We start from the raw sequence: 24,446 nt of genomic DNA, 5'->3' as shown, positions 1-24,446 counted from the left end.
TCTGAGATCGAGCCCCGCATCGGGCTCCCGGCTTGGTGGGAAGCCTGCTTCTCCCTCTCTCACTCCCCCTGCTTGTGTTCCCTCTCTCGCTGTGTCTGTCAAATAAATAAATACAATATTAAAAAAAAAAAAAAAGAAGCCCATCTGGTGTGGGAGGCAAGACCAGTCCAGGTAACCCCATCAAGAGAATACCCTAAGGTAAGCTGCCCCAGGTAGAGGGCCATGGGAGCTCACAGAGGGGAGTAAGGGAAGGTGCTGGTGCAGGTGACCTTTGAGCTGATTCTTAAACTGGCCTGACATTTTGAAGGGCATTAGCAAGGCCCAAAAATGATAAATGAGTGATTACTTAAGATTGCAACCGTAAATGGCTAAAGGGAAGGAGTGAGCGAAGAGGCCAGAAACGTGACCCAGATCAAAGAATGCCCAACTAAGCAGCTTGGGGTGTGGATGCGACATGGGCAGAAAAGTAATAGAAGGTTCCAACCGCCTCCAGCCACAATTACCATGGGAGAAATGTCGGGTTTTCCTTCTTGCCCATTCCCACCCTTCTCCTGAGTGGTTATTACAGGCGTTTACATCAGTCTCCCAACTTGGAAATTCAGGAAACTAAGCAGATTTGACTTGGCTTTATAAGTTGCTCAAACCATCACCTAAAATGTGATAGGATGAAGACAAGTGTTGAAGCCTGAATGGCACACTCTTAGTGGTACCTGTTGTGTAGATCAGTATAGTCCAGAACTTTCTGTGATAATGGAAATGTTCTCTGTGCTGTGCAGTTGGGATGCTACCTAACCACATGTGGCCACTGAGCACAGAAGATCTAAGGCTAGAAATGGACTTTTAAATTTATTGAAATAACACATGTGCTTAGTGTACTGGCCAGTAAGGCCTACTTGAAGGATCTGACAAGTGAAATAGAGCGGCTAGGGCTGGCATCGACCCCAGTGTGTACTGTGGGAGTCCAGGGTAATGGGACTAGCCACAAAGTAATCCCACCCTAATTCGGGTTTACTGGCTGGATCTGAAGGAATAATAAATATCGAGAGAGCCCTGTTGGAAAGTACTATCCAAGACCTTAAAGTAGGGAATAGTGACAAGTTGTCACTTGAGGAATGTCTTGGTAAGGGATTCCCAGCTCTCCCTCAGCTGGGCAATGAGAGCTTACTTTTAGCCATGGAACTCCCTTTTTCAAACAGACTTCCACAGACTCCTACTATAGATGGTTAGTAACTTGGAGCTCTCTCAGTTCAAGGAAGGGGTGGACATTCAGTGGCTGTGCCGCCTGGGTCCTAGAAATGCTAACAGGAAATTCTTCATCCTTCCCAATCTCTCTCCAACCTGCAGCAGGTCTTGAAATCAATAATGCAGCCTCAGGTTTATTGTTTGAAACAAATTTATTCTCAGAATGCACAAAAGTAGAGGTTGAGGCTACCTTTGGGAGGCTTTCCCCCCCTCCCCCTCCTCTCTGACTGCCAGGGAGAATAGAGTTGAAGGAAACATGCAATCACAAACAATGATCAACTCTAAAGACAAAAAGGTTTGGTCCAAAAGAACTCAACATAATTAATCCAATTACTGTGAAGAGCTTCACTGAGTAGGATTAAGATATTGCAGATGTAGTGGTTCCACAGGGGGGGGCTCTTCAGTGCACCAAGGGGGCCTGCTTGAGGGAGATGAGGACAGAGCGCATGCGGGAGACGTCTTTGGCCTGCTTGCTGGACTTGGGGTTAAAGTCACACAGCCGGGCCACCCGCTCCCACTCAGTGCCTGGGGACGACTCATCTATGTCGTTTACAAAGGCTTCTTCTGCTGCCCTGGAAGCAACAACAAAGTATGTTGGTTTAATGCAGAACCACCCCCATGAGCTACCTGGCGGCTACCTGGTGACAGAAGTGACTGTGTCTTCGTGCCTGACTTCCTGGCATTCCGGTTTTCCAAAGAGAATAGCCCCTGGCTGAGGTCCGACTCGGGAGCAGACATGTGGCCAGTTCTCCTAGGCACAGGGTGCCCAGACCACTGTGTAAAATGTTGGAATACAGGTGTTTGGTTCAGGGCTCACTCTCTCTCTGTCTCTGCTGATACAGAGCATTAAAAAGCAAGTCCTTAGCCAGCTATGCACTGCCTTCATCAGCAGGAGCAAAGCAGCAGGCCGGTCAAGAATGTGCACTGTAGTTGATGTTGGGCTCTGAGTTTCAAGTGAATCGAGAGACTTCTCAAAAGCCCACTGGTCATTGCACGATAGCCTCTGGATTTATTCCTAAGGCCAGAGAGAAACAGGGCAGATCAAAAGGAAATCAAGACACAGCTCCCATGCGAGCAGGTGCTAGAGACTGAAGCCATTCTGGAAGGGGATTTGTTAGGACATTCTCCAGGTGAGCTGCAAGTTGGCCATTTTCCCTCCAGCCAGGTGCCTTGGGCCACTCAGGGCACGCTCTAGAAGGGGGCAGTGCCTAATGGCTGAAGAGCCCATCAAGGTTAGCTGCTTGGGGGTAGGATGCTGCTCCAACATTCTTTCACATCAAGGTCAGCCCACCCCCAGTTGGGAACTACCTCGTGGGAGCTACAGCCTGAAAGGACAGTGGAAAGAGGAGGGAAGACACACTATATTCATCTACTCCAACAAGCATCACGGGCAAAGCGAAAGCAATGGAGATGACTGGTCTGTGGGGACGGAGGGGTGGCACTCTCACAGGGATGGCCGTGGCAAACACTGCTGAAGCCCGGAGCCACTACAACACTGCGACTTCATGGCACACACAGTGAGGGGCAGTGAGAAAGGTTTACTTAACTGTTCTAGGCTGTAGCAAGGATGGTTTATGTTTGTGCTTAAAGGTGAAGAGAAGAAAAGAAACGAGAGAAACTTTAGGTCAGATATAGAAAATGAGAATGAGCTCAATGCAGATGGTCAGTAAGCTAGACATGCCCTTGCCACTCCGTCTACACTTGGGAACGTGCAGCTGGCTTTGCTGGGCCACCCTGCTGCCCAGCAAACCCAGACTCGACCTTTCCAGTCTCCATTTCCACTCCAGAGAGAATGTGCAAAAATCAATCCAACACCACCTGTAAATCCAGCATTTCACAAATCTCACTGCAAATGCATCTGGGGACCCGGGAAACTCCGCTCTGTATTCTAAAGGGATGAACATGTCGAGGTCACAGACCCTAAGAAGCTCTACAGACATGAACCTATCGTCCGCCCTTCCTGCCCCTTGTTCTTCCCTCTACCCCCATCTCCCTTGTATGAAAATTGAGTACTACTTTTTCAGGAAACAGCAAGAACTGTTTCCAAGTTGTCTTCGGCAATACTGTTTTGAAAGTAAGAGTCCTTAAATATCTTCCCAGAGAAGGTCCAGTTTTCTTGGGGGTGGGGGGAGCCACAGTGGCCCAGGCTTAGGCTATCTCTATCTGAAAAAGCTGGGGCTTCTTTGTGCCCAAGTGGGGGAACAGGCATCAGAAGCTGGCCACTGAACAATTTCCAACATAGAGAAACAGTTACAGGACCCCCCCCCCCAAAGTGAGACAACCTCTGCTCCCAAGGGAGAAGCAACCAACCCCACATGGTCTTCAAAAGAACCAAATGGAGAAAATACTGCCCCCACTGGCTCCCAAGCAGGGCGGCTGCAGTGGTGGCAGCAACAGCTTAAAGGCCACCCCAGTCCCAAAGCCTTCCCTGACAAGGTCGCCAATGACCCACATTTTAAAAGGGAATCCGCTTCCTTCCCTCCAAAACCCCAAAAGTGGAAAAAAGGCTCAGTTAAAGGGAGTCACGCTTCTGCAAGACAATCGATGAATCACACCCCCAACCTTCTAACTCTCAGGCAGTCCCCAGAGTGCCAATTTGAAATCATTTAGAAAGCAGAACAACTTGTGACATTACAGGAGCATTAACTCTAAACAAGAAGTAGAATCAAAACAGGAAAAAATCAGTTTTGCAACATACACATAACCAATCACGTCAGCGAAGGGTTGTCTGTAGAAAGCTTCATCTGCCACCCTAGACAGCAAGAGGTCCAAAAGGCAGGCAAGCGGGCAGGAAAAAAGAGAGAACATTGAGAAGCAGAAACATCTCAAATCCGTAACACAGGCACGACTGTGCTCCGGACGTGGCTCCCACGGCTCTGTGCTCACCCAGCGAGGCTTCAAGCGCCGGAGACCCTGGCAGGCAAGGTTCCCACTGGCCTTCCCCCTGGGGATTCTCACAGGTGAGCCCTGCCGAGTCCTTCCCGCCTTCTCCCAGCCACAGCGAGCAGGTCTCGGCACCCACGTCCAGTGAGTCCTCGCAGAGCTGCCGCGTCCACTCAAGCCGGTCCTCGACCCCGACAACCTCGGGCCCACGTTCTCACGGACACTTACAGGTAAAGGAACAGGAGGCCGGGACTGGCAGCAACCTGCTCAACGGGGGTGGCCCCAGAACTCCCAAGCAAACCTGCCTGGCTCTTCGCACGGGACAGTGTGGCTGCCCCGCAGCTGTGCACTCGGGAGACTCCGTCTGACTGGGCGTCAGTGCTGCCAGACGCCAGACCGGCTACGCCTGGCAGCCAACTTTTATCTTCGATCATCTGACTCCTGCTGCCCTGCCCTGACTGAATGAGATCCATTATGTGTATTCTGGGAACAGAGGTGGTCATTGCAAACTCCCCACCTTAAAGGAAAAAGTTGCCGTACTCAAGTGGTCTGGTGGAAAGCACGGCAGCCAGGGGTCCTGGCTCTGGCTTCCTGTCTGTCCCTGAAGATGCTGGTCTGCTCGGTCCATGGCAGACTGGACCGCTGTCCCAAGGTATAGCCCGGGGACCAGAACTTCACTTAACCCTCTTACAACACCAGAAATGGGTCAAAGTGGCAGGACTCTGGGACAAAAAGGAAAGGGGGGCATCCTGGGTAGAAAACTTTCCACCCCAGTGGACAAGCTGGCTTAAACCTTATTGCCCCAGGGCGAATCCCCGGGCCTGGCCAGCCCACACCATCCACTGTGGGTGGGCAGGGAGCCTCCCCCACCCAGGAGTCCTATCCTGTCTTTTGCCAGGTTGGTCTGGGGTATAGGAGCAGAAGGGACATTTTTAAGGACGATCATGCCTGCTTATTAACCTAGGCGCCCTTATTTATTTGGAGGGAAATTCTAGTAATTTTATTTCAGTTTATTTTTAAACTCACACATAGCCTTCCTTCTTTCCCGTTTTGGTTTACACATAGGTGGTGATTTGTGGAAATTTAAAGAAAGCAAAAAAGAACAGCCTGATTGTAATTCTGAATCGGCAAGAAAACAGAGTTGTTTGTGGGCAGAATGAGTGGGCAGGAAAGGAAAGGCAGGCGGGCTTGTAAACCCATAATCCCGTTAGTTTACACAAGGGGCTAAACATAATCAATTTCAACTTGTGCTTGCTCCTACTGAAGAAAATAAAGGTTGAATGACTATGGTCACAGCATCACTAAGACAACAAAAGCTTGAATGGCAGGCTTTCCCGCCTTTGCAGCTAACCCCAAGACTACAGAACTCGTCAGGGACAGCATAGCACCATCCAGGCTACGGACAAACGGAGCAAACAGAAAACCCGGATCACCACAGGCAGCCCCTCTACCTGTATGGTCTTCACCTGTCAGAGGGGTCTGAAAGCAGCAATCCTCAGGGAAGCCTGTGGGAAACGGGGGCTGGACCACAGGGTGCTCAAGCAGTGACCCACATCAACAGTCCCCAGAGGGCGTGGAAAAAATGTCTGCCATCATGGAAAACCAGGTTCCCCAAACTTTTTTTAAGTCTTGAAAAAGATACACCACAGCTCCCTGTGAAAGGGAATGTTTCTGTCACCGTTGTAAGGGAAGACGGTCTGGGGCTGCCCTCAGGTCAACACTCTTCTGACTGGCTCCAGTGGAAAGCTTTTTTCCCCACAGGCTGTCACTAATAATTCATGGTTCTTGTACAATGACATTTGGGCCCCAAGTTGGGACAAAAGGAATGAGATAGAAACTGCGGGGGGGGGGCACCTGTGTGGCTCAGTGGGTTAAGCCTCTGCCTTCGGCTCAGATCATGATCTCAGGGTCCTGGGATTGAGCTCCGCATCGGACTCTACTCGGCGAGGAGCCTGCTTCCCCCTCTCTCTCTGCCTACTTGTGAGCTCTCTCTCTCTCTGTGTCAAATAAATAAATAAAATCTTAAAAAAAAAAAAAAAAAAAAAGAAACTGCAGAGGGACACCAGACTACAGATGCCTTGAAGGCAAGATCAGCTGTCAATCTGCCCACTGCCCAGCACCGTGCCTGGCACAGATGTGCTCCTGAGGTTTTAGGTTAGGTCATCTAAAAGGCAGGAGGTCTGATGATACACTCCTAGAAACAGGCCCTTGCTCCCCACCACATACATCTCTTCTCTCAAACTGCTCTGCTTTAGCGTTGTGGGCCCCTAAAAAATGCAGCGGCAAAAGTCACCCAGAGGAAGACACATGCCTGAAATGAGCACTCTATTTTCTCCTGAGATTCACTATTTACCTACAGACAGTTCTTTCACATATGTAAACGGACTTACTCACTTAGTCCCATGGGACACTATTTAGAGTCAGAAATGGAGGGGGAGGGCGCCTGGGTGGCTCAGTTGGTTAAGCGACTGCTTTTGGCTCAGGTCATGATGCTGGAGTCCCAGGATTGATTCCTGCGTTGGGCTCCCAGCTCCATGGGGAGTCTGCTTCTCCCTCTGACCTTCTCCCCTCTCATGCTCTCATTTACTCTCTCTCAAATAAATAAAATACTTAAAAAAAAAGAAAAATGGAGGGGGAGTGGCAACAATGTCAAAATCTCCAGGGAAGGGGGGAAACCATTTCAAGAAGTCCCCCACGGTGGCTCTAAGTGGCTCCTGCCCCAGCCCATGAAGGATAAGTGGAATTAAGTGTCAAAACCATTTCTTCTATCCTGGAACCCTGGTGATAAAGGCCAGTGCGCCACTAATTTGAGAGAGTCCACCCTATGCTTCAAGGTTTCTGCAAAGCAAGGGATCTGGTTGGGAACAGTCCTACATTCTCCGTGAATGGCAAGTGTAAGTCTCTTCCCCTCTCTGGAACCTGGGAGGTTCATCTATGAGACCATCCAACCCACCCTTCTACAATTCTAAGAGAGGTACCAACGCCCTAAATCCATGCCTGGAGGGACTAAACCTGGGGGACTGAGCTCCTAGGAACGGTACACTTATTTGGTCCAAGGACAACAGATGCTGTTCAGACACCCCTTTCTTTACAGAAAGGGCCACAGTTTAGCAAAACTGCCATCAGAAGCCTATTCCCAACACAGTCATTTAAGTCTTAGGATCTATATATCAGCTTGTCTACACATCAGGGATCCCGAACAGGGAGGGTCAGCCTGATTCTATCAAGTACTTCAGGGCAGAATGACTCATGGGCAACTTGCTAGGATAAATGGGGCTTGCACAAAGCACCTACTCGTCCCCCTTTAGAGATCTGAACTTGTGCCTCAGGTCAATCATCGTGAGTGAGCAGAGAATAAAGCAGAGCCGGGCCCTGTCAGCACTTGACGCTGACCACAAGCTCAGGAGAGGCCCACAAGCTCAAGTGGCCCAGCCCTGTGCAACTCAACACCGAGAGCAGAGAGCAGCCCACCGTGCTTATCACAGCGCCTCACCTGGGACCTGAGACGCACGCCTAGAGAATCCATCCCCCACCAGACACGGGCCCCAGCCTGCCAGATGCAAGGACGGCCAACAAGAGACAGGCAGCTGAAGGCTACCGTACACGACAGTCCCGCTGTTCTGCCGTCGCTGCCCTGTGATAAACAGCACAGGCCGGCTGGCAAAGCAGTCCGCTCCCTCTTTTCCGGCACATTTCCAGCTAAGAGCTGCCTGAGGCAAGAGCATGCAAACCACCTTCTGCCTCTGAGGGCAGGATCCTAAGGCTCTTTATACTGAAAACTACCAACACCCCCGGCTTGGTCTCGCTGCTCTTTCCTGGGAGGTAGAGGAGTGACCACGGAGGGACAGCTGGGTTCCGAATCCCCCAGGATGGGCCAGCCCCCAGCCTGCATCAAGGCCAGGAGTGCTACCTCCGCCTTTCTCTGAGCTACTTCCAAGTGGACTTTAAGCACGGAGTAATCAAGACTGCAGGTGCTGTGAGAGGGGCTAAGAGAATGAACGTGATTTCTCCCTACAATTGCTCTCAACCTTCACTGAGTGAGCCCATTCTGAAGAGCATTTTTAAAAAAATAGAGTTTTTCTTAGACGCCCTTATTTCTGCAGTCACCATGTTGGAACATTCTCGGCTACTTAATGACACACATTTCCCTGCTACTGGACCCCTCTGTAAAGCAGCTTTCAGAAGGCAGGACTGTATTTAGAGGATGCAACATGACCAAGTCTATGATCATCTGGAAAGTACTGAGATCCTGCTACATTCAGGAAAGCGGCCCTTCATTTCAGGGTTACATTTCCAAATGTGGAATGGATCCATGAAATAACTTTCCCTTTTGCTGTTTCGTACTATTACAAGCAATGCAGAGTGACCAAACTCTCAGCTGAAGAGCTAAAGTCACCACAGCTGGGGTGGCTGAAGGACAGGCTGAATTATGCTCCTATGACCCAAGAAGACTTGCAACCTTTACGTTTCCAGAACTTGTTCCAAAACCCACAGAGACATTTCACACTACAAGAGGCAGCATCTGAGAACTATGCTGGCTGTCAGAAATGAATGTGATTCCGTCTCGGAAAACAAACAGTGCTAGCAGCACAGGGACTGACCTGTTGTTTGCTTTTGTTTTCTGTAGCTGCTCGTCCTGCCTTGCGTACCACTCTTCTAGCTCCTTTATTGCTTTTTCTTTCCACTCTGCTTCTTGCTTCCGAGAATTGGCATCTTTGAAGGGAAGGAAAAGAAACACAAATGAGGCGAAACACAAACTGAAGTTTGCACCATCAATTTCTTTGGTCTTATTAAACATATGGGGTGTGCAGGTTTGTGTCTGTGTCCGTGTGTGTGTGTGTGTGTGTGTGTGTGTGTGTGTGTGTGTGTATTTTGGAGGGACAATAGTCAGGAGGGAAGACAAAATTCTGTTTTCCCTATTTGTACATCTAGTCTCTTATCCCAGCGATTCTATCCAAGTTGTTTCACATTTTCTCTCAGTCCACGGACACCTTAGTGGATTCAGTTGTTTTGGGGTTTCTTCTGGGAGTAGGGGAAGATACCTAGGAAAAAAGCCTTTGGCAGCACCAACTAGGGAAAAAGCAGAGCAATCTTTTTTAAAGATCTGAGAGAGAGTGCACATGCATGAGAGCCCAGAAGGAGTGGGGGAGGGAGGAGGGAGAAAGAGAAAATCTAAAGCAGATTCTGTACTGAGTGTGGAACCCGACTCGGGGCTCAATCCCAGGACCCTGAGATCATGAGCTGAAATCAAGAGTCAGGTGCCCCACCGACTAAGCTACCCAGGTACCCCAGGAGGATTCTTTAATACTTATGCTGCCAATATTAGTTCAGGGTGGACTTCTGATATTAGATAATCTTTCAACAAAATCTTCTTACATACTATATTTAACACCCCAACTCTGCCAATCGATGGTTTTGTAAAACACAAGGTAGCACTCTCTTAACTGAAAATGGGAGAAGCACTTCTACAAAGCAGAAACCTACTGTTGAAATAACCAGAGGAAGAGAGGGTTCAGGAACCAGGGAACAGAATACAGATGTTAAGAGCTGAAGGGGACCACAAAACATCTATTCCTGCTCAGACGCAGAGTGAGTCTGTGGCAGAGCTAGGACAGAACTAAAGAAGCTCTAATGGAGAGGACTGCAGGGGGTTGAGGTGGAGTGGTGGGACTCATTAATAGTTAATCAGAAGGTTCTAGAATGAGAGAGAAAACACAAACTTAGGAAGTTTTCCAGACTGGATTCGCAAATGACAACTAGCTAAAAAAGACCAAGTCAGTAGATAGCAAGAGACAGAAATGCAGGTCAGGGCTAGGGCTGCAGTGGACATCTGAAGTTACCCTGAGACTTCACTTGGAACACATTCTTAAGCATCCTCTCTGGCAGGTGTTTTATAATAGACCTCTCATTTAATCTTTACAACAATCCCGAGAAGGTCAACTCTAGATCCATGTTCAGCACTGAGAAAAACTATAGCTCAGAGAATTTCAGTTACCTTTCCTTAAGTGGCTGAGCTAAGATTCAAACCCAGGTCTGACTCTGAAGCTTACCCGTTCTTACTTCATTAAGCTGCCTCCAAAGAGAGGGATGGAAAGGAAAACAAAACTAGAAACAATCAACCACAAAACGGGAGCAGAAGGTGATCACCAGTGATCCAAACAAGAGTTTGGACAGTGCAGAGCCAGAGCCCAACCTGTAACTAGCTAGCATCACGGAAGAGGAGAAAGCAGTGGTGGCGACGGTGAGTAACCCCTTGAAGGGAAGAAATTAAGCCCTTTGGGGCATTTTTCAGGGCCTTTCCAAGAACGTCTTATAGTAACAACCTGCAGAAGGCTTGGTCTGTAGCTACTGGAAATAGCTTGTTAGCAGCTAGAAACTTCCTCAAAGTTTCAGATTATAAAGAACTTGTACCCTGTTATTTAATTTATCAGAAGGTGACTGATCAATTTTTTTTTTGAGAGACTGGGAGGGTGTCCACAAAGGGGGAGAGAAAAGAGTCTTAAGGTTATACGCCCAGGATGAAGCCTGACACGGGGCTCAATCTCACAACTCTGAGATCATGACCTAAGCCACCCAGGCGCCCCACACAGAATTCTTTTATACTCAGATTTTCACTGATGAGTCAAGTCTATACAACAGACTTCTGATATGTGTCTGCGGCACTAAGGAGAAGTAGAATGGAGGGTGCTAGAATGCAGTGGGAGATGCTTTGGGCTGCCAGTGTATGTGGACAAGAAACCAAAAAATAGGAAGCTTAAAAATCTCTTTTTCAGGGATGCCTGGGTGGCTCAATTGTTTAAGCCGCTGCCTTGGGCTCAGGTCATGATCCCGGGGTCCTGGGATCGAGTCCTGCATCGGGCTCCTTGCTCGGCGGGGAGCCTGCTTCTCTCTCTGCCTCTGCCTGCCTCTCTGCCTGCCTGTGTGTACTCTCTCTCTCTCTGGCAAATAAAATCTTAAAAAGAAACCCAAAAAACTATTTTTCTATAGTGGCGAAATCACTTCTGAAACATTACTTTTTGATTGGGTATTTCCTTTCTTTGTAGTCTGAAGATGATTTTTTTAAAGTTTTAATATACTAGGAACAAAATAACAGAAATTTACTCTGAAAAATTAATCTAAATAAAAACTGCAACCATCTGCAAAGATTGTAGTTACTGCATAAAAACCAACCCTTTAAATTGTCTTGCTTTTACAGATTTTTTTTAAAAAGCTGACAAAGAATTTAGAATTCTGGGACGCCTGGGTGGCTCAAATGGTTAAGCATCCGGCTTCAGCTCAGGTCATGATCCCAGAGTCCTGGGATCAAGTCCCGCATCGGGCTCCCTGCTCAGCGAGGAGCCTGCTTCTCCCTCTCCCTCTGCCCCCTGCTTGTGCGCTTTTTCAAATAAATAAAATCTTAAAAAAAAGAAAATTAGAATTCTTAAATGCTTAGTTCAGCAGAACAAGGATCCAAGTGACAACATGATCTTTGCATCTGGGCAGAAGAGGGAGGGAAGGCTGAAGAGTTCCCTTAGCAGGGAGCACAGACGGCAGTCTTCTCGAGCAGTCCTTGTTACTGTTCACGGAAAATAAAACTCTGAGAATGCAGTCACCAGCTAAGCTGAAAACCACGCACACTGGTTCTCTATTTTTAGCATCTTATGCTTTCTTGCAAAGTAAAAAGATGAAACTGAAGAAACACCTAGTTCACAGACCAATTTAATTCAATTGCAAAGCCAAATGTTTGCAGAAAAGCATCTTGAGTTAAGGAAACAACACTTCATGGAATATTCCCAAAGTGCCTAATCTGATCATTGGAAAGGGGCGGGGGGTTCCAGATACCAAAGTGACCTAAGTATACTCTCTTCATGGAGAAGACAACTTCGCTAAACTTTGGGAAAAGAGAAAGGCTGGGTTCTGTAACATGACAAATATTAGTACCAGCGAAGTCCTGCCTTTCTGCCCACTCAGAAGAGACACACAAAGAAAAAGCAAAGACTGAAGCTACCAGCATCATGAAGACAAATGTTCATCTTTTTAAAGCACTATCAAATACAGTAGCTACTAGCCACATGTGGCTATTTATTAAATTAAAAATTCAGTTTCTCAGTCATACTAGTCACATTTCAAGCTCTTAACAGCCACATGCGGCTAGTGGCTACCATATGGTACAGCACATCTGTAATATTTCCAAAGAAATTCTACTGGACAGTGCCACAAAGGTTCAAACAAAGTGTGCCCTTTGTTCTAAAAGCCACATAAGCTGGGCTGGAGAGAGAACAGATTTGGCACTAACTGGGTCGTACTTCTAGGTGTCAGTTAACCCCATATAACAAATAAGGAGTCAGTTTGTACTAATTCAATGGTTCCCAAAAAAGACTAATAATGCTGACACTGTGGGTACAAAGAACGTCGTTATTTCCAGATATATAACAAAATATTTAGGCATGAAATAGATGATGTATCTCCAAGTGGATGAGAAATGTGTGTGTATAAAACATACATACATACATACATACATGCTTCATTTACATACAGAGAACTCAATATGGCAAAAATGTTAATCACTGAATCTAAGGGAGTACACACAAGTTCATTTTACTCTTCTTTCAACTATTTGGTGTCTGTAATTTTGTTTCAAGTTTTACTAAGTAATCTCTATACCCAAATGAGGCTCGAACTCATGACCCCAAGATCAAGAGTTGCACACTCTACCAACTGAGCCAGCCAGATGCCTATGTTTGAAATTTTAATAAAAAGATGAGGGGACGCCTGGGTGGCTCAGTTGGTTAAGCAGCTGCCTTCGGCTCAGGTCATGATCCCAGCGTCCTGGGATCGAGTCCCGCATCGGGCTCCTTGCTCATCAGGGAGCCTGCTTCTTCCTCTGCCTCTGCCTGCCATTCTGTCTTCCTGTGCTTGCTCTCTCTCCCTCTCTCTCTGACAAATAAATAAATAAAATCTTTAAAAAAAAAAAAAAAAAAAAAAAAAAAAAAAAAAAAGATGAGAAAAGAATACCCCACGGCTTTATCTCCACACTGTGCCACACCTCTGCAACCCACTTATGCACAGATGCCAAGTCCCATGACCTTGACCAAAAGTGACACTCCATGTACACAGATCTTCACCGAAGGCCAGGCCGGCTGGCACTGATGTCGGTGGGACGGCATACACTACATGCGAGGTGGCTGAAGGATGCAGGGGTACGGACTACGAGGCAGGGCAGACATAAGTGGAGTTCTGACGCTACCGCTTCTTAGCTGTGTGATTCAAAAACTTACCCTAGGATTCTCACTTTCCTCACTCACAAAAACATACAAACTTAGCTTACAGGGATAGTAGAGTAGGAAAATCAAGTTGTACAGGTTTCCTAACATACTTCACATTTTCTTCTTAAAGCATTACCTTACATTCAGCCTAGAAATGATAGACGGACTCTGAAGTCTCTCACGCAGGGACCTTCAAGCTCGCATCACTCTCTCATAAACACCATCTCAGACGAACCCTGGAGTTGCTAACACTGATCTTACCACATAGACTAAGAAACAGACTCTGCGAGGTTTGAACCACCAAGTGCCCATAGCTAGGAAGAGTTAATAAGGCTGGGCCTTGAATCTATTCTTTCCTTGCTCTAAGCTCAGGACTCTGCTCTGCTCTTCCCGAGAGGATGCACTTGACGGTGGCTCTCTGAGCTGCCCTAATCCTCACAAAATGGCCTGTGATTAAGCATCTCCCCGTGGATGACCTTGTAACCCTCAGACTGCAGAAGGTATCTTCCCAAATACTAGACAAGGACATTATGGCTAATCCCAGTTAAAAAGGGCTAAGAATCAAGGTCAATTATTCCACTGAAAACAAACACCCCAAAACAGAAAAAGATTCCTTACCGAGGGCTTCCAAGCGTTCTGTTTGCTCTTCTCTCCATTTACGGATACTTTCAGGCTCTGATTGCAATCGATCCACTTGTGAAATAGCTGCGTAACTGTCTGTTGGACCATTACTCTCCTTAACACAAAACACAATTGTGTTCTATCAGTACCAAACACACTTTCCTGAAATGCGCATCCACTGCAGGACACCCTGATCATATGCTGACGACTGTTAGCAAATGTTAGAGGATTACCTTAAAAAAGACCACCACCACCTTACACGCTCACAGGGAGCTCTCAACATGACTGCACACAACCTTCCACTCTGCAAGGAAGGCAGAGTGGTTGTTACCCTGCCTTGTAATACCTGGGACAGAAGTGGGAAAGAGGAAAGCAGGGGAGGTGGGTCATGGACTTACAAGAGAACAGTGTTACTAGTTTTAGTTTCCTAACTTGACACGCAGCTTATGTGGGATCTTCAAAGTAACAAAGGTAAATACACTGCTCAGCAAGCTAAAACTTCTAAATGCTATCAAGAGCACCTGATACCATCTAATATGTGAATTCTGGGTATAAGGAAGTCCAAAAGAAAATGTACCGTCTCTAGCCACACTGAGGGAAAGAATAAAAAGGCAGGCAAATTAGGAGTTGTGAGTGTATGCATGGGGGTGGGAACAGGGACAGATTCTTCGTAGTGTGTAAGGTCTGACAGCTAATAAACAGATACAACTCAAACAGATTTTAATCTTTAGAAAATTTTTCACCTGCTGAACTAGGGAATAAATTCCAGGTTCACCCAACCAGACTATAAAAAGAGAGAAGAATTACTGAAGTATTAGTAACTAACTTAATGACATTTTCCATGGGTTAGCCACATAAAGGCTTTATCTCCCAAGCAACTTGCAAAGTTTTTATTCCCATTTCACATTTAGGGGGACTAATCTGAGGCACAGAGGAATGACAGACATGTCCAATTCACAGCTAGTAACAGGTAGAGCCAGGATCTGAAACCCATACTTTCTCACCCTAAGGGCTAAGCTCTAAACCAGGCATTGGAAACCAGAGTCCTGACCAGCTGCCTGTTTAATTACAATTAAATTCTACTGAACACAGCTGTGTGCATTTGTTTACGTATGGTCTATGGCTGCTTTCACATTACAGCAAGAGTAGTCGGACACAGACCTTATGACAAAGCTTAAAACGTTTACTATCTAGTATTTTATGAAAAAGTTAGTCCATCCTTGGTTTAAACCAATTAGACTAACATCCTTCCTGCCAGTTAACTGGTTGAAGGATGGGCAGAAACCCAGGTCTAAGCAAAGCATCATGTTATTTCCCCAGGCTGTAGTGACTATTTCCAGGTAATCCAGAAGGAAATGCAAGACTTTTGCTGGGTGAAGAGGAGAAACCCCCACCTTGTTCTAGATAACATGACATGCACATGAGAAGCCTAGAAGTGCTGTAGTCATTTGACCACCACGAAAAAAGCTTGAGCACAAAAATGCATGCTTAGCAAGCAGAGCCAGAGTCTAGGGAAAATTAGTTAGAGTCCTGGTTCAAGGACACTTGATTTATATATATAAACTGTTAAAGACTTTTTGGTTTAAGCTAGTCTGAGTTGGGCAGGCAACTCAACACTTAGTGATACAGAGGGGAAAATAATGGCAGTCACCACAAATTCCAACCCCCTCCCCAAATACAATCTCAAAGGTTCGAACGCTGGCCCCAGCCCCACCGCATACCAGCTTTATGACTTTTAGACTACTCTGTGCCTCAGTTTCTTCATCTGTAAACAAGAACAACAGTACAGAACCACCAGGTTGTTGAGAGTATTAAACAGTAAATATAAGCAGTGTCTGACACAGTGCATGGCACATAGTGTTTAAATTAGCCACTGCTATCCTCATCGCCATGAAGGCTCATTTCTTGAAAATAAAATCAGCAATACTAGGGCCAGGTCAGTAACATTTTAAAGGAATGATTAATGTCACTTTTCAAATCCATTTTAGCAGATAACATACCCAATTCTAATAAATTCAAATCACAGGAAAGGAAAACTCAATCACTATCTTGTTAACATAATCAGAGTACTCTGTACCTGGTAGTACTCGCCATTCATCACTCCATCCACAGCATCTGCAAGACAAAATTTCAGTCAATCAGGACTCGTCAGATGCTGGGCCAGAGCATTACCGAGTGTAATACAGTACTATCTGCTGCGGGTACTGAAGTTGTACTAATGCTATCCTGGTGCTACACACCGGACAGAACAATCAACAACTTCCTGTTTAATGAAACCAAGATGTACTTCACCAAAATGTGGACAAATCTATACCAAACCCCCAATTCAAAAGCTTTTTGATCTTTTGCCCTAGAGAAAGAACACATGGATGCCTGGCAGAAGAGTCTCACAGAGCAACTTTCTCTATGAAAGTTCTGGAGAAGGCGAAAGAAAAGTGGGGCCTGGAATCATTCTGTGAGCAAGGACATGCAGCTTCGTGTTCAAACCAAGGTGCTTTTTTGGTGGTCAGGACTCTCCATCCTGTGCCTGTAGACCTAAGGGTTTACAGTTAAGACTTCTTGAGCTAATTCCCCTACACCCCTGGAACTAGTCTGGGATGGTTAAGATCTGGACATACCAAATTAAGTCAGTATTTTCAAGGATTTAAGTTACAAAAAACTCAAAGTGTGATGTATGATACAGTCTTACTGGTACAATTTATTCATGAGCTAAATGATAAAGTCTATCTGAAAAAATGTGGAAATGGTTTTTTAGTAAGAGCTAGAGAACATCAATCAATATAGTACAAAATGCAAAATGGTGGTCCACAGGCTGAACATATTTACAACATATACTATCAAGTCAGAAAATTTCACACATTCAGGATGTCTACGTTTTGGGGTGAGGGCAGGCAGACAGATCTGGCAATCTTGGGCCTGCATGAGAGGAGGGCAGCCTTTACATACAGCAAGGTCTGGTCTATCTGCGAGGACCTCCCCATCCTGCCCACCTTTTTTTTAAAAAAACCCATTCTGTGTTTCAGTAATTCAGTTATCTGATCAGCCTGATAAACATGTGTCCTAAGCCCTGCCCTGACCCACAAGCTATTGTGAAGAGGCCATCTGTCCGGGGCTGCCCACCATCCCTCAGGGGTGGCTGCTCCGCCTTCTTTCCAAGTCTCCCTACAGGCACCATAAAGACTTAAACTTCTGCCTACACAGTCTGTACTCTGGATCTTCTGGTCCACCCATATTTAGTACGTACCACCTAGGACTTGCATTACTTTGTCCAAAAAAGATTTTTTTTCCAAACTATTTGTCCAATTTTTTTTTCAAACTTATTGGATGGGGTAACGTAAGGAAGATGACAGAGAGTTGCACCCAGCGCTCAAAAAACTAATAGAAGTATTTGGGGCGCATAGTCAATTGCTCCTCAGTAATAAATCCCTTCATCTAGAACCGCTAGCACAGACCATGCCAAACGGGCAGCACTGGGAGCAGCCTGGCGCAGAGCTTCGGTGACACCATTCTCGTCACCCTGAAGACCCTCCAGTAGACAACCTTCAAGATACAGATCCCTGGGTCACAGAATATATACATTTTAAAGACGTCTAAATACAGACCACTTGCCCCTCCTTTAGTGTCTCATTTATATCACCACCATTACCACACGACTGCCCCATTTTTCAGACTCTTAGCTATACTAAAGACTGAGTTTTAGGCTTTTAAATTTTTGCTAGATTGATAGCAGGGAAAAAACTTAAGGTGACTTTGTCCCACAGATCTCTTTTTCTTGTGAGGTAATCATGTAGCTGATGTTTTTCTTCTTTACTGAACTGTCTGAGTTTTGCCCATTTTTCTATCTTTTGATCTTTATTCACTTTGTATTATTTGTCCCCTCATATTACAAACATTCCCCCATTGTCACTTTATATGGTTTCTTCTGGTACTAAAAAAAAACCAGAAATGTGTCTCTCTAATCCACCTGGAATTCATTTTTGTGTAAGACAGAAAAGAGTGAGATAACTTTGACTCTTAGAGCTTATAATGGCTAGCTAGTATGGCCAGGCCTAGGCCTAAATTCTAGTTAATATATTACATTTAACACACCAACTATCCAGTTAATATATTCCAGCCCAGGGCCATTCCCAAAAGGAGAGCCTTTGATCACTACTCCATACACAAAACTAGAAGCAATTCTCATCCCATACCTCCTCCTAAGTCACATGCTTCCTGTCCTTTAGGACTGAAGACTCATCAAACCCATTGGCCAAGTGCTTTGAGCTTCAATTAGTTACTGTACTGATGTACAACTGGCCCAAGTCAAAGAATTGCCTGTTGCTACAAAACATGCAGAAAGACATCTAGGGCCTTGACTGATTAGGACAACTAGGCTAAGCAACCTGACACTCCAGAAGGAAACTTTCTAAGGCATCTCAAAGGCCAGAATAAGTTTCCTGAGAAGAAAGACACTTTGTCCCAAACCCACCTTTTGACTTCCCATGGTGCCCATCCACTGGAAGTCAAGCAGAGGTGGGTTTGAATTCCAGTGGAGACATATACTAGCTTGCTACCTTAGGAACACTGCTTAACTTCCATGATCATTTCTTATCTCAAATACGATGCCACCATGTAGCCCGCAGTTACCGCGTGGATCGGCAGCTACAGAGAACCAGCACACAGTAAGTGCACAATACTAATTAGCAAGCATGAAATTTCCCTGAACTTCTCTCCACCACTGCTACCAAGAAAATTACTCTCCTCCTCCAGAAGGCTTTCCTTTAATTCATGTGCCTCTCTTCCTCCTCCAAGGACAGAGTGTCAGAAACAACAAATGGTGCCTCACTGCCATACTCTCTCAGTAGCTCCTTAATCACCTCTTTTTCTCCTTCCTCCTCAGCCCTCATAATTGAGGGCTTTTCAACAGCTCTACACTAATGCTGCCTCTTTCTTGACTACCTGCTCCTCCTCAGTATCTGAGCCACTTCACTCAGCTGGTTACCTCCCACCTCTAAACTTACCTCTCTTCTCCAGATCTCCTAGCTGAAGGAGTCATCCAAAGCTCGGGCCCTCTGGTTTTTGCCTGTTCCCATCCTACATGGGAGTTCTCCCCAAGACTGCAATTCAATCTGTTTGTGTCTCCTGCTGATGTATCTCTGTATAGCAATACATCAGATATAGGGCTCCCTCCTAAAATCTTTTTCCTCAGCACACCCCAAGGCCTACAGGCTTTGTAATGCCTTCTTTCTACTCCCAAAGAGTAAGAGTACAGCCAGGTACTGTGGCAGTAATATACCAAGTACTGTGTGTAAGCACTTTATAGGTACTAATGTAATCCTAGTAACCCTATGTGGTATATATCTGTACCTTGTACAGATGAAAAAATCTAAGGCAGGGCAGTGGTGGTTACCTAAGTTGCCTGAGACCACAAAGTTAAACTTACACTCAAGTAGTCTAGGACAGCACAGAATGTCAACCACCAGAGTGCCTCTTTTCAAGGAAATGAAGTGTCCAACTAGTTCTCTGATCCCCAAAGGAAGTGCTGACCATGCACTACTGCCAATCTCAACTACACTGTCAGAGGTCTGGCTTTAAATCACTAAATGCTTAGTTCACTAAGAAAGTCCTTCCTAGAAACTAAGTCAGCAATCATCCCTTCCTTCCCTTTGCTGAAAGCTTAATACACAAGGGACCTGTGTATCCAACTCTACCCTCCCCCCTTTACCTCTCCAAACTGCCCATCATCAAGATTTGCCATTTCTCTACAGGACTCTTGGACCTGGTGTTTTTGTTCATTCCTTTGTGCGTATCTACTATGTGCCAGACACCCTGTTAGGTGCTGGGATTACAACTGTAAGCAAGAGTAACACTATCCTTGAATCAAGACAGTTTTCTAATTATGGGTCTTGACTGTCCCAACTCTGTCCTACCCAAGGCAGCCACACCTTTCAGAAATGACAATCTCTTGTCCTGTGATACCCCTGCTGAAACAACTGCAACAGCATATGGTACAGTCTACGGGTAGGGAGACTGGGGGCAGAGCCAAGAACTTGTCCTTTTTTCTTAAGCAAGTCATTTCTCTGCAGGACTCAAATTTTCTTATATTAAATGAAGGAAGGAAACTAAGGATCTAAAAAGTAAATTTTATAATTCTCAGGCAAATGTTAATAAACACCACCCAACAAAACGCTACGGACTTAAAGCCAACTTCATTTCCCAGCCACAACCCGGTTCAGTCCAACCTGCTTGCTATAATTCACATTTTCAGATGAATTCTATGTTCTTGTGTAAATTCTTATTTGGGACTAATCTGCTAAAAAGGTAACATGGTGCAGCATAAAAACTCAGAGGCTGCAAACGAGCATTCTCTCTACCCCTACTTACAAAAACGGTTCTGCCTGGCTGGCACAGTAATTTGAGATTTCTGAGTCTGAATGCTTTCACAGAGTACAGCAGGTTTCTCTCATTTATGTTATCTGCCTGGCCCCTTAACATTTGAGGTTAGAGTAGTACAAACACTCCTATCTGCCCCACCAGTGCCCTATTCTCTTTTAATTAGATTTTTTTTTAAGTAAATGCAAACCCAGGTCTCGTTTCCTCCAGCTAATTTCCTACTTCCCCATTCTACTGAATAGGTCTCTTCTACTCATCTTTTCCTCCCACTGTAATTCGAAGCATCACACACAGGTAAGGCATTCAGAGGTCAAACTGGCATCCTACTGCTCTCATTTTTTGTTGTCTTTTCTTGATTTTGGCTGGAAAAAGGCCACACTACATTCTCTATCCACCTTTTGGAAGACTAATTCAGACTAATCTTACATTCTGCTTAGGCAACACTGCCTAACAAAGTTGTAGCTAGAGGAAGTAGAGCTCCAGAAATCCCGGCATAATCCGCTCGACAAATGGTAAAACTCTTATCCTTCTTTGGTTAGAGTTTTTTCCTCCAGGGTTAGACCACCTTCGTTGAGTTCGCTATTCATGCCCCCTTTCCTCCCCATAGTTCAACATTCTGTACACCTGAAGTGCTTAAAAGCTGAACTGCCTTGCCATTTTTGTTTTGTGTATCTCAAAAACGATACTACCATTCTCTTTTTTTTCCTGCCCCCCTTTCCTAATAACTGGTTTAGTGCAGGGCTCAGGCTTGCCTTTTAAGTCTGGCCAAACTGCGCCAATGCGGCTGTGTTTTAGAGGCTAGGCTCAAAACACAGCAAGAGCTCAATGAAAAGTTCCTGAAATGAACCGGCTTCTTCGAGCTCTTCAGCCTGACTGACACCCTATTTTCTTCGCTTTCTCACTCTGCCCGGTCCGAGAGCTCAAACATACTCATACCACTAAGGAGGCTCGCCGAACCTAGGTTTCTGCTATGACTGGGCTGGGGTCTCGTTTCCTCCTTACACTCTTAACGTCCAGGTTCAGCAAGAAACAAGAGTTCAGAGAGCCCTCAGACACACTCTGGGCTGAGTTTCTATAGAAGCCCTCCCGCCCCAAACGCGGCCGCACTCTCACCCGGACCCCCTGGCGGCTCGCCGTGCGGTTGGGGCCCGGGGGCACCGCCGTCCAGGATGGCGAAGGCTTCGTCGTTCTCGATGCCCGCAATCTCACTCTCTTGCTGCGCCAAGAAGGCCGCGGCAGGGTCTTCTTCGCTGGCACCAGCCACCCCATTCCCCAGCGCAGGGCCGCCGGGAGCGCCGGCAGGAGCGCCGAACGGATCTAATTCAGTCATGGCGGACAGTTCAACGGCACAAACGCGGCGTTAAGAGACAAGCCAAACGACCCACCAACACCGCGCCCCGCAGCGGCAACTGTGGCGGCGGCCGCGAACCGACGGCAAGCGGGAGGGAGAAGGCGGAAGCGGAAACCCTGCCCCTATATCCGGTTGGTGTAGGCGGTGTTGGAGAGCCTAAGGGATAACAACCAATCAGAGGACAGCTATGGTTCAAGAACTACCCAATCAGCAGAAGGAGGGGCGGGCCCCCGAGGAAAACTCGTGACTAGGGCCGTGGAGGCTTCGAGGGTGGTAGTGAGAGCAGCAAGGCCCTAGAGAGGCGGAAGTGGCCTGACTTAAAGCGGCCTTCCCCACCTGGCCTTTGGGGCGGTCTTGACCCCGGACTGCCACCTCTGAGGAGACTCAAGTGCCAAAGCCGGAGGTGAGGTGGAATGAGGGCGGCAACGATCGATCGGTCGACTACCAAGGAGGCAAGCTACTTAGGCTTTCTGAACCCACATTTCCTCGTTTTTAAATGGGAACGAGCATCCTGTACTGCTTCCGTCCCAGGCTCCTTGGGAGGACTGAATCCTTTCACGGCTTTGTACTGGCTTTATTAAAATATTTGTATGTGTTAATTCATTCACCCAGTCTGGATTGTTTTCCCCTGTAGAGCCGCCTGACTTAGACATAATTGATTCAAATCCGCTCTGATTTTTCTACCCCCACCGTATCTTTATAAAAAGTCGACTGTCTCTCCTTTCCAAAGCTCTTTTGCAGCCGGTACACCTTACCAGGGCTAGACAGAAGTTTCTAGAACTGGAACACTGTGCGTAGGGATCACTTAGAAATTTCATATGGAAACAGGCACCTGTATGGGAAGGGTATAATCACGCAGGGAGAGAGTGGTCAAGAAGAAACCCAGGTCTCCTGGGTACCTCTGTAATGGTAACAACCTCTTGTAAGTACATGTTTTGTCATCTAAGGAGAGCAGGAGCTTTCTCTAAAATTCCTTCAGTATTTTACCTCAGGGGATTTTGTCTACACCATAGAAAGGATAATGAGTGATCACAGTTAATCGTGGTCTTGCGAGATAAGCAGTGGCCAACAGGAGGACCTTTCTCCTTCATCACCACCCCCTAAAAAGGAAAAGAGCAAAGACCAACCAACCGGAGGTCAAAGAAGTCTCCAGAGATAGTCAGCAAGGGACAGGACAGTGGTTTTTAAAATATGCATGTATCTTTAATGACAAAAAGAGGTAATTATTTGCTTAAAGCGTGGATTTTTAGTCTTTTTTAGTACAGAACGTAGGAAAGTTTTGAAGAAAAACATTTAAGAAACTAAAAATTTTAGTGCCTGCACTACACTCAGTTTTCTCCTCCCTCTTCTTGTTTAATGCTCATCCCTAACATAAATTATCGACAACATATAATGTAGTTTCACATTCATCTTTTCTTGGAGACAATCTCTTCCTGTCCCGGGCGGAGGATAATAGGAAAGGAGGACCATGAGAGAGTCTAAAGACAATATTGGATGCTCACAGCAGTAGTAGCTGAGGGACAGATGGCACTCGCTCCCGCAAATAAATGGATACAGCTGAAGGCAAGTGTGGAGTCAACTCAGGGAGTGCTTGATTGCCCAGATGAGGATTATTCCTGAGCTTCAGGGGCTGTGAGGAGCTTTTGAAAGACTTTAAGCAGGCAATGACTTAGAACCCTGTTTTGAAAGAATCTTCTAGCAGCTCAGGCAGTGTAAGCATATGAGAGGGGTCTGAAAGCAGGGACGTCGGTTAGGAAAGGTGCTGCAGTGAACCTGCAGTGGTTTGGGAGAGGACAGGCTGAGGACGGTATTTCAAGAACAGAGCAGTGGGCTCCGATGGAAAGAAAATAATGGAGGTAATGTACAGAGAACTTGGTAACTGACAGCACTTAGGAGGGAAGACATTCACAGTAATATTTTTTAAAGATTTATTTTAGAAAGAGAATGCGAGCAGGGGGGAGCAGCAGAGGGAGAGGGAGAATCTCAAGCAGATTCCCTGCTGCTGAGCATGGAGCCCACCACGTGGGGCTCAGTCTCAAGACCCAGAGATTGTGACCTGAGCCAAATGAGGCTTAACAGACTGGGCCACCTAGGTGCCCCCACAAGCAATATTTATAGCTTAGAAAACCACGAACAGAAATAGCTACAACAGGAAAAGCCAGTTGAGTAGGATGAGGCAAGAGATAAGACCAAGACTTCAGTGTGGCTTCTTAGTGAGCCCAAGGGAACTGTGAGATACTCAGGAGGCATTCAACAGGATGTTGGAAATCAGTCTGACATTTAGGAGTGGAGGATCTACTTCTAGCAATGGTGGGCAGAGTTGCCTAGAGCGAACTCTTCTGCTGAAAATAACTAGAAAAGCTGGGCAAGAAGTTTTCAAAATCTGAGGGCATCAGCGGACTACCAAAGGAGTAAGGAATTGTAGGCCCAAGTTCTAGGAGAGGAGGGTAGGCCAAGAAGAATGATCCTAACATTTCCAGCCACTTTTTCTCTCAAAGAGATCGTTCTAAAAGCTAAGAAGGTGAGTAGGGCTTTCAGTAAACAAGGCTGGGAGGAGGGGCGCCTGGGTGACCTGGGTTAAGTGTCTGCCTTTGGCTCAGGTCATGGTCCCCGGGGGCCTGGGATTGGGCAGGCTCAGCAGAGAGCCTGTTCGTCTGTCTGCCCTTCACCCCACTCGTGCTCTCTCTCTCAAATAAATAAATCTTTGGGGCTTGGGGGACAAGGCTGGGAGG

At 46.3% G+C, this 24,446-nt stretch overlaps 1 protein-coding gene across 12 annotated transcripts; it reads right to left on the bottom strand.

The window, feature by feature from the left end:
- Positions 1–274: 274 nt before the first annotated feature.
- Positions 275–21,816, bottom strand: LOC111145614 (clathrin light chain A). 12 transcript variants are annotated; one of them, XM_022500623.1, is made up of 7 exons: positions 21,477–21,816; positions 16,069–16,106; positions 13,989–14,106; positions 8,727–8,838; positions 3,941–3,994; positions 2,790–2,825; positions 1,376–1,814 (listed from the first exon to the last, which is right to left on the bottom strand). In XM_022500623.1, exons 1-7 carry the CDS (start codon positions 21,691–21,693, stop codon positions 1,643–1,645), a joined length of 747 nt encoding a protein of 248 aa, XP_022356331.1. In that variant the 5' UTR covers positions 21,694–21,816; the 3' UTR covers positions 1,376–1,642. The 12 variants fall into 12 exon arrangements, with proteins under 12 accessions (XP_022356340.1, XP_022356342.1, XP_022356338.1 ...); XM_022500624.1 differs by having other exon boundaries at positions 21,483–21,816; XM_022500626.1 differs by lacking the exon at positions 3,941–3,994 and having other exon boundaries at positions 1,191–1,814.
- Between the last annotated feature and the right edge of the window lie 2,630 nt (positions 21,817–24,446).

This window comes from Enhydra lutris, unplaced genomic scaffold, assembly GCF_002288905.1.
Source record: "Enhydra lutris kenyoni isolate GAN:26980312 unplaced genomic scaffold, ASM228890v2 scaffoldscaffold13, whole genome shotgun sequence".
Lineage (NCBI taxonomy): Eukaryota > Metazoa > Chordata > Mammalia > Carnivora > Mustelidae > Enhydra > Enhydra lutris.
This window is presented reverse-complemented; position numbering and strand designations above follow the sequence as displayed.

Bases quoted from the DNA above. Each gene is read 5' to 3' on its own strand.
- LOC111145614 (XM_022500623.1), bottom strand. From the start codon at position 21,693: ATGACTGAATTAGATCCGTTCGGCGCTCCTGCCGGCGCTCCCGGCGGC. The intron at 16,107-21,476 runs GTGAGAGTGCGG...TTTGTCTTGCAG, and splicing joins CGAGCCGCCAGGGGGTCCGG to ATGCTGTGGATGGAGTGATG. The intron at 2,826-3,940 runs GTATGTTGCAAA...TTCACCTTTAAG, and splicing joins GCTGACGTGATTGGTTATGT to CACAAACATAAACCATCCTT.